Source organism: Pongo abelii, chromosome 7, assembly GCF_028885655.2.
Source record: "Pongo abelii isolate AG06213 chromosome 7, NHGRI_mPonAbe1-v2.0_pri, whole genome shotgun sequence".
Classification (NCBI taxonomy): domain Eukaryota; kingdom Metazoa; phylum Chordata; class Mammalia; order Primates; family Hominidae; genus Pongo; species Pongo abelii.
Genome location: NC_071992.2, coordinates 112,144,244 through 112,157,838, shown reverse-complemented (window position 1 = coordinate 112,157,838; position 13,595 = coordinate 112,144,244). Strand labels below are relative to the sequence as shown.

The 13,595-nt window shown below is 38.5% G+C and overlaps 1 protein-coding gene across 1 annotated transcript; it reads left to right on the top strand.

Annotated features, from left to right (window-relative positions):
• The first annotated feature begins 7 nt into the window (after window positions 1-7).
• UQCRB (ubiquinol-cytochrome c reductase binding protein) lies at window positions 8-4,653 on the top strand. Its single transcript, NM_001131904.2, has 4 exons — window positions 8-39; window positions 2,337-2,408; window positions 3,623-3,789; window positions 4,431-4,653. The coding sequence occupies exons 1-4, from the start codon at window positions 21-23 to the stop codon at window positions 4,506-4,508; spliced, it is 336 nt and encodes a 111-aa protein (NP_001125376.1). The 5' UTR covers window positions 8-20; the 3' UTR covers window positions 4,509-4,653.
• Window positions 4,654-13,595: the final 8,942 nt, after the last annotated feature.

The following is a 13,595-nucleotide window of genomic DNA, read 5'->3' as shown; positions in this document are numbered from 1 at the left end:
CGCTTTTGTTTCTGGTCAAAATGGCTGGCAAGCAGGCTGGTAAGTAACTGGAGGTCTTCTTGGCGGGCATCGTCGCGCTCCACCGTTTATTTTCGCTGCAGCTTGCTCCGTTTAATCTCTTTGTAAGTGGCCAAGTTTGTCGCGGAAGGGAAAGTGGCTGCTTCAGTCCAGCGAAAAGAATGTGCTTCCCCACTCGTTTGCTGTCCCCAGGGCGGGCTTACCTGTATAGGGTTGGGATGTTAACCCGCTGTTTGTGAAGGTGCCCGCGGTGGCTCTGACAGCCCTGGAGTTCCAGCTGCCCGTGCTCGGAAGTCCTTCCCCTTGGCCTTAGAAAAGTTAAAGGGCACAAGAGGATAACTAGTGGATGACTTTCAACCCGAATGAGCTCAGTGCTTTCTGTGACCCAAGTGCTCTATCGTGTGCATTGGCCCTATAAATTCTCTTGCCATTGCGACGAGGGAGATATTAATTTCCCTTTTACGCTGATAAGATAACTGAGGCAAAGTGACCCAAGGAAGTAGAATTGGAAATTTCATTGCACCCCTCGCGCTTCTCAAACTGCGAATCAGAGACAGTTGAGCAAGGGATACGAGCGACGCTTCAGGTTGACCTTGGATTATCTAGAGCGTCAGCTTGATCAGTAGGTTTGGAGAAATTTGAATTTATTGTAGGTTCTTTTTTTCTTTTTTCCTTTTCTTTTTTTTTTTTTTTTTTTTGCTAATCTCTGCCCTCTGGCGGTACAAGTTGGAGTAACTTTTTTTTTTTTTTTTTTTTTTTTTTTTTTTTTTTGTCTTTGAGACAGAGTCTTGCTTTGTCACCCAGGCTGGAGTGCAATGGCACAATCTCGTCTCACTGCAATGCAACCAAGTTGGAGTAGTTTTTAAAAAATGTTGATCCTTTTCTCCCCGCCCTCAGCAATTGTGAAGCTGTTAGGAAACATCAGGTTGCCAGAAACATCCGTTAACCTAATTGACATTGAGCTTTTTGGAGGTGGGGGAGACTTTTTAAATAATTATTTTATTAATTTGGCAGATATTGAAGGAGTCTTACTAAATTCAAGACACTGCTTCTGTGCGTGTTTGGGAACTACATAGACCAGATCTCAACTCCCATTAGCTAACTCTGACCTTGGGTGGGATCACTTGTGTAAGCCAGCTTCCCCTTCTGTAGTAACAGACATGTAAATAAATCAGGTAATGTTGGTAAAGCAAATAGGAAAGTGTTTAGTGCACAGTAAGTGCTTAGTGAATATTATTATAGTCACAGATAGGTGGTTGAAAATAATCTGTCTTCCACAAGTATGTTTGTAGATTGTTGACTGATACTTGTTTTTCTAACAGCAGTTTTATACATGACTCTTAATTTCCAAGGAGATTTGCTAAAGCCACGTAATCTGTAGTGCACTGAGTTTGCAAGCAAGGAGAGTTGAGTGAAAGGAGAGTTTGTTTTCCTTCCTTGGTAAGGGCTAACACTAGACAAAATTTTAAAAGAGAATACAAACTTGTTCTACCTCTCCTTTTGTAAAATGTCTCTCCTAAAATGTCAGATACGGTTCTGCTGTACTTGGACCCTGCTGGGTTACTTCATCAGGCTCAGCCCTGTTCCCCAAACAGTTTTAAAATTACCTATTTCTCATCCGTTTTCAATATCCATTCCCCTGGGGGGAACTTAGTTGCTTAGGAGGAGGTAAATGGACTTCTTTTACGAATCCATATTAATGTTTAAATGACTAATGGTATCAAAATCCTCCCCAAAATAGATACATTTTTAAAGAATGTGGCCAAATGAAGTAACTAATATCGAGTAAACATTTTAGAGGATGAGGGTCATTTAGACCTGCCAGTCTATGCTGAAATCTCACTCTCTTTTCCCTACAACTCCAGCTCTCTTGAAATGAAAAGTTTACAATTATTTCCTGTGATCTATTTATGAAACTACAAATGATAGAAATTTCCAAGTCCTTTTCCTATCTCCCACCCCTTCATTTCTGAAGGTAACAGGGCAGGCATAAGGGCACACGATGTACCTATGGATCTTTTGTACATTCAGTGTTTGAGTTTACCCTTTTCTTTCATGACTTGCCACCATTTTCCTGCAACCACTTTTGCTCATAAATAAGCACTTTTTATCAACATTTTATAGAGTACAAACTTTTTTCTTTTAAATCTAATTCTTTTTTGATTAAATTCTTGCTGTATATACTATATACTTTTAAAAGGAAATTTATTTCTATTTTTGCATTCATCAGCAAGATAACCGAGTACTGGTTGCTTGCCTATCAAAGTGTTCATATAGTATAATTAAATTGTAGCAACTAACAGTGTGACAATTATCAGTTTCAGCATCAGGCAAGTGGCTGGATGGTATTCGAAAATGGTATTACAATGCTGCAGGATTCAATAAACTGGGTAAGCAGCTGTGCTGTTTAATGTTTTTTGTTGTTGTTGTTTCTTTGGTTTTTTTTGTTTTTCTGAGAGTATTGCTTTTGCAAGTGTTACTGTGGTTCCAAAAACCATTTCAGTTCTTGTATACATCAGAAGATTTTAAAATTAAATCACATTATGTTAAATCCAGTTCCTTTTTAAAGTTTTTTTGAGAGGAGAGGGATGAAAGCCTCTAAAATGTTCGACTTGGTAATGATTTAAGTAGTAAGACATTTTCCTTCTACACCCCCTTTCCCAACTCTTCCACTTAAAATTTTATTTATTTATTTATTTATTTATTTATTTGAGACGGAGTCTTGCTCTCACCAGGCTGAAGTGCAGTGGCACAATCACGGTTCACTGCAACCTCCGCCTCCCGGGTTCAAGTGATTCTCCTGCCTCAGCCTCCTGAGTAGCTGGGATTACAGGCGTGTGCCACCACGCCCGGCTAATTTTTTTTGTATGTAGTAGAGACAGGGTTTCACCATATTAGGCTGGTCACGAACTCCTGACCTCAGGTGATCCACCTGCCTCGGCCTCCCAAAGTACTGGGATTACAGGTGTGCACCACTGCGCCCGGCCTTCCACTTAAAATTTTAATTTAAATTATATAAACATTGAAAGTAGAGAGTTTTCGAATATTAAAATTTTATCACGTCCATGCAATCATATGATTCCTAAGCTTTTTTAGAACTTTGTAATTTACCATGAACTTCGTCTTTTGCTATTGAAGCTTGAGGAAAGTGTAAGCAAAAGTCACTGTTCCTTAGTATACTATCATATTAAGATTCTTTAATACCTTGATCTCAGATTTAAACTATGAGAAAGAAGCGATGTGGTTTATTAATGTGTGTTTAAAAACAAAGTAAACATTTAAAATATTTTGTAAATGGTTTAGATAAAATATGAATTTTGTGGCATTGGATTTTAAGAGGCCTCATATATTGTTTCCATAGTCTAGTTCAAGAAGTAACCCATTATATCAAGTAATAACTCATTACTTTTAATGGCAAAACTGCAATTACTTTTGCACCAACCTAATAATGTATGAAATGCATTGAATTTCCATTGAATCTAGTGATTTGAATTCGATAGTTCACTAAAAGTTGTAAGTTATAAGTCATAAAGATATTTTACTAATTTAAAAAAACCGCGATTTTTGAGATGCATGTGCAATCTAACTTTGTCGTCTATCATAGGGTTAATGCGAGATGATACAATATACGAGGATGAAGATGTAAAAGAAGCCATAAGAAGGCTTCCTGAGAACCTTTATAATGACAGGATGTTTCGCATTAAGAGGGCACTGGACCTGTCCTTGAAGCATCAGATCTTGCCTAAAGAGCAGTGGACCAAATATGAAGAGGTAGCACAGCTTTATCTACCTGACAGTGTTGCTCATTAAGGATGGAGTTTTAGAAACAAGAGAAACATGTTCATTTGTGTAGCGTTAGAGTTCTCTGAGTCATGTCAAATAAATATGTGAGGTTAATAAAGCAAATGTTATTTCCGTTTTAGAAGAAAACCACATTGAGTCTTATGTGTGAAATGATTCTTCTGAAATTACTAAGCAAGTCTCTAATATAGAGAGCCAGGACTAAAATCCAGGTCTGTTGCCTCCCAGGTCATTGCTGTTCCACCTCTGCACTCTGCTTCCTACTTAGATGAAAAGATCAGCCCATTGAGTGGCCCTCCAGATCCCAAGAAGAGCTTCTGTGAAGCAAACTCTCACCCCTTGAACTGCATTGAAACTAGGCAAAGGCCCGTAGATACTCATTTCTTTTTCTTCCCGAAAAGACTTCCCTCTCATAACCTATCAAAGCAACTTATCACACCATCACCACAGATTTGACATTTTAAAAAGCAGATAGTTCTTAGGTTGAGAATATATTTTCTAAAATTGGAAATTCAAAAGTAATTGCTTTTTTCTTGTTATTGAAGACCTGTTGAGTGTTTGGGATATATCAGTACGTGATGGTAACATGTAATATTTCATTCATTCTTTAGGAAAATTTCTATCTTGAACCGTATCTGAAAGAGGTTATTCGGGAAAGAAAAGAAAGAGAAGAATGGGCAAAGAAGTAATCATGTAGTTGAAGTCTGTGGATGCAGCCGTTATGAAGATGGTTAAACTTGAAACAAACAATTTTAAGAATTATTTGGTCTATTGATGTTTTACTTTAAATAAATGTCTATTGTAATGGCTGGAGTTTTTGAATTTCAAACCTTATACTGAATAACTTCTGAATCCCTTTACTGTTAAATTTTTTTCCAAACTTTCAAGATATATTTAGTTGCGTTTAACTGCTACTTGGAGCTCAGAAGCCACTTTATCAGTTTTCCTCACTGGTTGGATAGCCTATCAGTTTATGGAAGGATATAACTTCCATAAGTTACATCCTTATGGAAGCTACTGAATAAAAGAAGGGGGTATGCACCCCCTAGTTTGCCAAGATTGAGAAATAGCCTCTTCACTGCTATGCAAATAGATTTGATTTTGCATCCTATCATTTAAAAAGAAATTATGTATGTACCCCAACATAGGCATACTTAAGTAATATATATACTCCTGTGCTAATGTGTATACTAGAAAACAAAAAGTAGACGTTAGAAAAATAGAAGTATAAAGACAAATCATACTTGTCCCCATATCCCAGTGACTTTTCCACTTTGGAAATGATTGTGATGAAGTTTAAGGGTTGGATACCAGTCAGTTAAAAGTTTTAAGATTATAGGGTAATTTTTAAATATATAAATTAGAATCATTGGCGAGGCACGGTGGCTCACGCCTGTAATCCCAGCACTTTGGGAGGCCGAGGCGGGCGGTCACCTGAAGTCAGGAATTTGAGACCAGCCTGGCCAACATGGTGAAACCCCGTCTCTACTAAAAATACAAAAAATTAGCTAGGCGTGATGGTAGGCACCTGTAATCCTAGCTACTCGGGAGGCTGAGGCAGGAGAATTGCTTGACCCCGTGAGGCAGAGGTTACAGTGAGCCTAGATCACACCACTGCACTTCAGCCTGAGCGACAGTGACTCTTGCTTCAAAAAAAAAAAAAAAAAAAAATTAGGATTATTCAATGTTGTCTTCATCTCTGCTCCTAAATTCTGAAATGCTTTCTTTGGTAGAGGTGAGAGTGTGGAGCCACAGCTAGTAGAGAAGGAACAGTAGGACCTGCAGCCTCCCTGGTTTTCCAGGACAAGTCATTGCTGTGTGTGGCAGGAATGCCTTACCTCAAATAACAACACAGTGTGAAAAACAAATTTGTGTTACATTTAAAATTTGTAAAGCAATGAGAAATGTGTGTATCATAAAGAGCATCTTTAAATTTTTGCTAAAATATTAGCCTCTTAAATTCTCTAGGAACCCCCTCCCCCGCTTTTTTTTTCTTTTTGCTGGTCATTATTTTTCTAAACCTATCCTGAAATCATGTCAATTTTCTTTTGTCTGGTTGAAGACAACTAGATCACTTGATGATGGTTTTGCTCAGGTCACACTGTGACAAGGTTTTAATGTAGTCCTACTTTGCAGAAGGAGGCCAAGAAGATGGGCTGTCTAGAATCCCCTTTAAAAGCATTTGTGTATTCAGAAAATTTTCCTGAGTAGATCTCTCCAAGGCTCTTTTAATTGTGATTTCAAGATCACTTTTGCAGGACTCTGGTCTATTCGTTCAGACGTCTACTGTGCACAATTACAAGGAGACTACAACTGAGGCATCTCAAAGAGCACTGTCAAGGTGTGTAGGGAGCCGGGTGGGTGGAGGGAGGCTGGGCTCTGACCCTAGAAACCATGCTTATGAATGCTGTTAATGTTTAAAGCAAGCCTAAGGGCACTGCTGAAGGACAGGGGAACAAACAGAACTGACCAAGATTGAGGTATAACAGGAACCCCCAGGCTATTCACCTGCTCAAGGTAAAGTGTGGTATTACATAGGGCAACCTCTGATTTTGTAAGAGTTCTTCCTAAAGCCAAAGTGTATGCCCATTCTATGTTTCCGGATTACTTCATTCTTCTAAATGAGAACAAGTGTGCAAAAGTTCTTTGAACACTAGATCAATGTTTTCTGTTCATTATAAATTATGATTATCGTCCTGCTTGTTATGAAGACTAAGAAAGTAGATCTAGTATTTGGCTCACACAGGTGAATGGGTGAGAATTTGTTAATCCATCAGTGAAGTCCTTTCATTTGAAAGAGAGGGCCTTTCTGTAATCAAAAGCTGTCCTGTGTGAAAAATCACTATGAGAGTGCCTGAAACACAGGCATTCTACATTGTCCTGTAGACCGAATGGTAGAGTGATTCAGAGCTAATTCTGGGTTAGACTGCACAGGTCTGAATCTATTTGCTCACTGTGTAGTGCTTTAGGAATACAATTTAACCTCTCCGTGCTTCAGTTTGTTTGTCCCTAAGATAGAGCTAATGATAGAAACCTACTTTACCCAGTTGTGAAAATTAACTGACTACATGTCAAGCACTAACAGTTTCTGGCACATAGTATGCATAATGTAAATTATGTGATGAGAAGCGAGAAAAAATAACTTGGGAAAACGCTGAATATCGTCAAAGTCGAATAGCTAACCAGTAGCTAAGGTCTAAGGTCCCCTCTCTTCCTTCTATGCAGCTCTCTTGCTTCTGGTTCATCTACTCCCCTTGGGTGTCACCTCCTTGAGTGAAGTACCTGCTGGAGATGAGAAGAGTGGAACTGGATCTGCATGACAGCTTTGATTAGGATGGAGCTAAGACTTGGCTATCTCCCTGTTTTGTGTTTTGGATGGGTGACATTTTAAAACTGCCAACATTCAAATCCTGCTAATTTGCTTTGTACAGTTTAAAATGTTTGATATCTTTTGTTGTTTAAAGTTTGAGATTGGTTTTGAATATACGGTTTTCCTACATCTTGAAGAAGGTTATGTTTGTTTACTCTGAAGTGGTCTATGTTCTGTTTTTTTGTTTTACTATACTTTGCAAAAAACAGATGGCTGGCTTATGTTCACTGTTGTAGTGCACTACCGAGTATCACTTGGCCCTCCTGTTTTCAAGATGTAGGAAGCAGCGTAAGGGATGTTGGGCCTTCAGACCCCCAATTGCCAGCTCTGGTCCTAGTTCCAGATTGCATGGAAATATTTGATAACATTTCTGCACTGAGTTATCATGGTCTGAATATTTATGTGACGCTCTACGAGTGGTACCAAAATATTAGTGATGGAATTTTCACTAATGGCACCTTTTCCTGTTTTTAAATTCTAGAATCTTAATAAATCCAAAGTGTACATTTTGGTAGTGATTTCATTTGGTTATTTACTTTAAGGACTCCCTTTTCAAGCATTAACTCTGCACTAATTTTGACTTATGAAAAGATTCAGCAGTAAGAATAAAAGCTGGGCCAAAGCCCAAAGTAATAATCCTTCACAAATAGGATGGAGTTTTAAAAATATGGGCATCCTGTGTGTAGCTTTCAAAATAACCAAAGTACTTGGAATTAAAAAGTTAGGTGCACATAAAAATTGTCATAACCAAATCCTTGACAGCTTGATGGATGAAGAGCAGATGGGTTTACACTGTATGGGAGGAAGCATGGATTTTAGGAGGGACAGCATCAGAGAGGGATGGTTAGAAAGTGAGTAAGACAGGTTGCTCTTTGGAAAACAAGGAAAGTCCCTTTATTAGAACAAGGCATGAAATTCTGCCACTAGGTGGCGATGCCCTATAACTTTACAACAGGGTGCATCACACGAGCACTATGGAAGATTTCTCCATTCTGCACCCCACCAATTCCCTCCTCTCCTTCATTTTTCAGGATGACAACACCTTAGAGGTTTATGGCCATCAGGAGAATTTACTACTAAGCTATATACTGATGTAATGAAATCTAATATATGTTGTGCAATGAATTATGAGATGTTATTTAGTTTCAGGATTTTATTACTTCAATCAGTTATGACCATATTTCCTTTTATATGATTGCTCACTCTTTAAACATACCAGATGACTGTATAAGGAACACCTAATAAAGTCTATAGATGTTAAAATATTTTAAATGTTTTAATTTATATGCCATAATTTGTTTACATTCTGGTTATACTGGTGTTCATATTAAAAGCCATAACATGTTAGAATCTGAGATCTCAGGTCGGATAGTGCCTCTAAGTTATATTTTGCTAAGAAATTTTATTGTATTAGCAATTGAGCAGGAAAGAAGAACTGAATCGTTATAAGGTGGTTAATTTTTAGCATAGATGTCAGAAAGCCTGTTAATATTCCAGAGGCTTATGATAAACTATTTAAATTGTCATTCTGGATTCTGATTATATCTCCTACAGATAAAGAGTGTATTATTTATTGAACTTTTGTTTGAATACATGTGCCTATTTTTGCATAAATATAAAAATGTAATTTTAAAATAAACCCCTGAAAACTTCTGGTAACATTATCCAATTGAATAATTGTTCTGTTAGTATTCTAAATATTTTTAAGAAAATTTTATACATATCTGTGACAATTGTATTCATAAGCCAAACCAAAAAAAGATAATTATTTGTTTTACAAAGGAGTCAGCTTACAATTTCTCTCTTATGCATGCATTTAAAATGTGGTTTGCCACTAAACTGGAAACACTGATCTGAGGCCAATGATTTAGGCAAGTCATTAGTCTAAAGATTGGCTTCCTCAGCTATAAAATGAAGGGCTTTGACTAAAAAGTCTTTTTCATTTCAGTACCAAAACATTCTGGGTCTGTGATTTAACTTATGCTCTTTATTGTTGGGATGAGCTAATACTGATGGAATACTAGCTTTGTACTAGGCACTGTTCATATGTTGTCTCTTTTAATCCTCCCTGCAACCTTCTGGCATGGCTATTATAATGCCCATTGTATGGAAGAAGAAATTGGGCTTTGAAAGTCCATTTTATGCTTGTTCATTACATAATTTTTTGGGTTTTTTAAATTGATGTACGTGTTTATGTTCCAGGCTAGGCAGAAGCTAGGAAGAATATAGCAGCCTCATCACTGTTGAAATCTGGGGCTAGATAATTCTTTGTTGTGGGGGCCCCCTCTGTATGTTACAGGATATTTAGCAGCATCCCTGGCTTCTACACAGTAGGTACCAGTAGCACCTCCTGCTTCCCATTGTAACAACCAAAAATGTTTCGAGACATTGTCTGGAAATGTCCCCTGGGGGAGCAGAATTGTCCCCAGCTAAAAACCACCAGTGTAGGGAATACAGAGAAAAACCAAGATGGTAGAGACAGGTATGTAATCAGATGCATGAATATGTAAACATATATGTACATACTGTGTGAATTGTCCATAGAAAGTATGTACTGGGTACTATGGAAACATGGAGAAGGTAAACTAAACCTGGATGGGAATCAGGGCCTCTGATAATGTGGCTGATTCCGGAAGAGTAAGCAAAGTTAGCTAAGCCAAGAAGATGGTGAAGGGCTTTCCAAGCAGAAGAAAATGAGCAGGAAATGCTCAAAGGCATGGAAGTGCAGGGTGTATGTCTAGGGAAGGACAGGCAGTTTTGCACTGATGGAGTGGCAAATATCAGCTGGAGAGACATTGGAGATGCAACTTGAAAGGTGTACGTCATATTGAGATGCCTGGACTTCATCCTGAGAGCAGCAGAGTGTTTGAATAGATTCTGGGAAGTGAAAATGTTGGGGCAAAGGGGATGAATATTTGAAGTTTTTCAATACTGGACTTCCAATTTGCTTTTCAAAAGTTTATAATAATTTATATTCATCTAAGCAATCACGAGGGTCCCTTTATTGCATTCCTGCCTGCACTGAGTGCTCTCATTAAAAGCAATCTTTGTGAATTTGGTTGGAGAGTTTCTTGTTTAAACTTGCATTTCTTGGATTGAGTAGCTAGACCTTTTTCCATATGCTATTATCAAGTTGTTATTTCTCTTTCATCAATCTTGTTCATGTCCTTCACCTATGGGCCTATTTTTAATTTTCACAGCCTTTTCCTTATTTGTGTAGTTTTCCTCTTAGCTCCCTCTTCCCCCTTCCCAAACCTGGGTCAGTTCTTATCTATTTGTATGAGACCTTTATATGTTTAGATAGTACTCCTTTTACTTACTTTTGCTGAAATGATATTTTTATTTCATTGAATTTTATTTGAGGTTTTTTGGATGCCTTTTCAACTTTGTTCATGGTGGGTTTTGTCAAATGGAAGTTTCTAATTTTTATGTAGTACAAATTCTCAGTCCTCTCCTCTGTGGTTTTGCCTCTGAGGTCATGCTTTGAGAAGTCCTCTCTTTACTCCAAGGTTTCATAAATATCCAGCAAGGTTTCATCCAGTACTTTTAGGTATAAGAAACAAAACCATAAATCTTCAATCCCTCTGGAGTTTAGGTATATGGTGTGAGCAGAGTATATTTTTGAGAGATACTAAGAAGTCCAGTTGGCCTGACTAGATGATAATTAGATGTGTAGGAGGTGGATGTGAGGAAGGGTAAAAGAGAGAGGTCCAGAGGGGCTCCACGAACACAGGTCTGTTAAGGGTGATGCAGCCTGGTAATCAGCCCCTTCTGTGGTTTCTCATTCTGTGAGATGTTGGCTGTGCTGCATATTCTAAATCTACTCTTGTCCCTTCTGGATTCAGCTCTGTACCCCAGGAGAGAAATTGATGTAAAGACCGCACAAATAGACAGTTTTGCCTTCTGGCTTCTGGCTTGGGCTTGGCCAGCCAGTGTGGGGAGGGTGGCCACCTGCAAGAAAGGGCAGATAAGAGAGACAGGGATATTTATTCCCCAGCCCACGTTCCTCTGAAGAAAGCTACAGCTCCTGTCAGGCAGTCCCTCTCAAGATTGCTACAGCTCTCCCTTCCATCCCTCCCCACTGTGCTATCTCTATCAAAGTTGGTTCTCCTTGACCTTGCCTGCCCTTTGTTAATTGTCCCTTCATTGGACATTCTTTGGTTTGCCTGATTGGGTGTGCCACACTTGCCTGCCAGGACTCTGACTCACACAGAACTGGGCTGCCCTTGAGAATGGTTGGGTTGCCCCATGAGAGCACCAAGTGCTGCCACTTGGAACTGGTTTGTGGTCTGTTCCTGGAAAACCAAAGCTTGCTTCTTTGAGGTAAGCTAACTCATGCCCCAGAGTCAGACTCCAGGAGGCCACACTAGTTCCTGTTGAAGGAGTGGCGTTCCAAAGCCTGGCTTCTACCACTCCCACCTGTCTGCCTCTACCCATGATAGATCTGCTTCCAATCAGAGACTTACTCTTCTACACAATTTAATGCAGGTAAATGCCAGTGCTAAAAAGATGCCATATGATAGAAAACAGAAGGTTTGTCCATTCTGAAAACATTGTGTTCTCTTTCCTCCTGTTTTAACTCCCTCTTCCCCAAACACATTCTGCAAAATTCTACCTCTAACCTTTTTTCCTTCTATTCTTAGTCCCCTGCAATGCCACTTGCAATCCTCACCATGCTCTCTGTCTAAATTCTAGCTTTACTTTAAGACAAAAATTAAATTCTGCCTACTGGGAGAAGCTCTTTGTTATCCCCAGGCACTTGACATTTCTATTTTCTTTGACTTTGTAAAGCACTTACTGCTTCAACCAATCATTTATTGTTTAACAATAATGAATACTATTTACCTAGTGTTCACTGTGGGCCATTTCAGGTTTCATTTATTCCTTGAAAATTTTTCCAAGGTGAGCACAATTATCCTCTTTTCATAGAGGCTCAGAGATGTTAGGTAATGGGTACAAGATCACACTTTGCAAGTGAGCAAATGGAAAGTTAAATTCTGTCTTCCTTGAAATTGCTATGTTGTCTTCTTTTTTATTTAAGGTGTACAGCATGATGTTTTGATATAAATATACATAGTGAAATGATTACTACAGGCAAGCAAATTAAAATATCCATTACCACAATAGTACTTTGTGTATGTGTGTCTGGTGAGCACCTAAAATCTACACTTTTAGCAAATTTTTAGTTTACAATATAATTAATTATAGTCACCATGCTGTACATGAAATCTCTAGACCTGTTCATCTTATATAATTGCAAGTTTGTATCCTTTGACCTACCTCTCCCTATTTCCTGATCCTTCCCACTCTGGAAACCACCATTCTTCTCTGTTTCTATGTATTTGACATGTTTTAGATTGCACAAATAAATAAGATCATGCAGTATTTCTCTTTCTGTGTCTGGCTTATTTCAGTTAGTGTAATGTCTTCCAGGTCATCCATGTTGTCACAAATGGCAGTATCTTATTATTTTTTAAGGCTTAATAACATACCATTGTGTGTGTGTGTGTGTGTGTGTGTGTGTATGACAATTTTTTCATTCATTCATCTGTTGGCAGACACTTTGGTTGTTTCCATGTCCTTACTATTGTGAATAATGCTGCATCGAACATGTGGGCACAGATGCCTTCCGAGATGGTGGTTTCATTTTTTGGAGGTATATATCCAGAACTGGGATTGCTGGATTGCAAGGTAGTTCTACTTTTAATTTTTTGAGGAATGTCCATACTGTTTTCCATAATGGCTGCATGAATCTACATTCCCACCAACAGTGCACAAGAATTGTCTTTTCTCTACACCCTCACCAACACTTGTTATCTCCTGTCTTTTTCATAGTAGTTATCCTCATAGGTGTAAGAGGATATTTCTTTGTGGTTTTAATTTGCATTTCCCTGATGATTAGTGATATTGAGCACCTTTTCACGTACCTTTTGGCCATTTTCATGTCTTCTTTAGGAAGATGTCTATTCAGGTCCTTTGCCCATGCTTTAATCAGGTTATTTTATTTTTTATTTTGTCTTTTCAACAATGCTGTCCCACACTTACCTTTATTTTTACAAATTCAGATCCATTTTGTACTCATCTTTTGTTTATACTTTTCTTTCTAAACTCTTATTTCTTAAACGAAATCTTTCGTTGTGAAAGTAGAGTGATCACGCTGTCTCTGAGGAGATGACATTTGAACGTTGGAGAGGAGCCACCACAGGAAGCCCTGGCTGTGCAGAGAATCACCTGGGAAGCTTCAAAACAAACAAGCAAACAAACCCCAAATAACCTGATGCCTGGGTCCCACCCCCAGAGTGTCTACATTAATTGGTTTGGGAAGCAGCCTGGGATGCAGATGGACTTAATGTGTAATTGAGGCTGATAAACATTGATCTAGAAAAGAACATTCTTGGCAAAGAGG

What these genes read in the sequence shown, in the direction of transcription:
- UQCRB (NM_001131904.2), top strand. An exon ending in TGCAGGATTCAATAAACTGG is followed by an intron (nt 2,409 to 3,622) that starts GTAAGCAGCTGT and finishes CGTCTATCATAG; the next exon opens with GGTTAATGCGAGATGATACA. An exon ending in AGTGGACCAAATATGAAGAG is followed by an intron (nt 3,790 to 4,430) that starts GTAGCACAGCTT and finishes TTCATTCTTTAG; the next exon opens with GAAAATTTCTATCTTGAACC.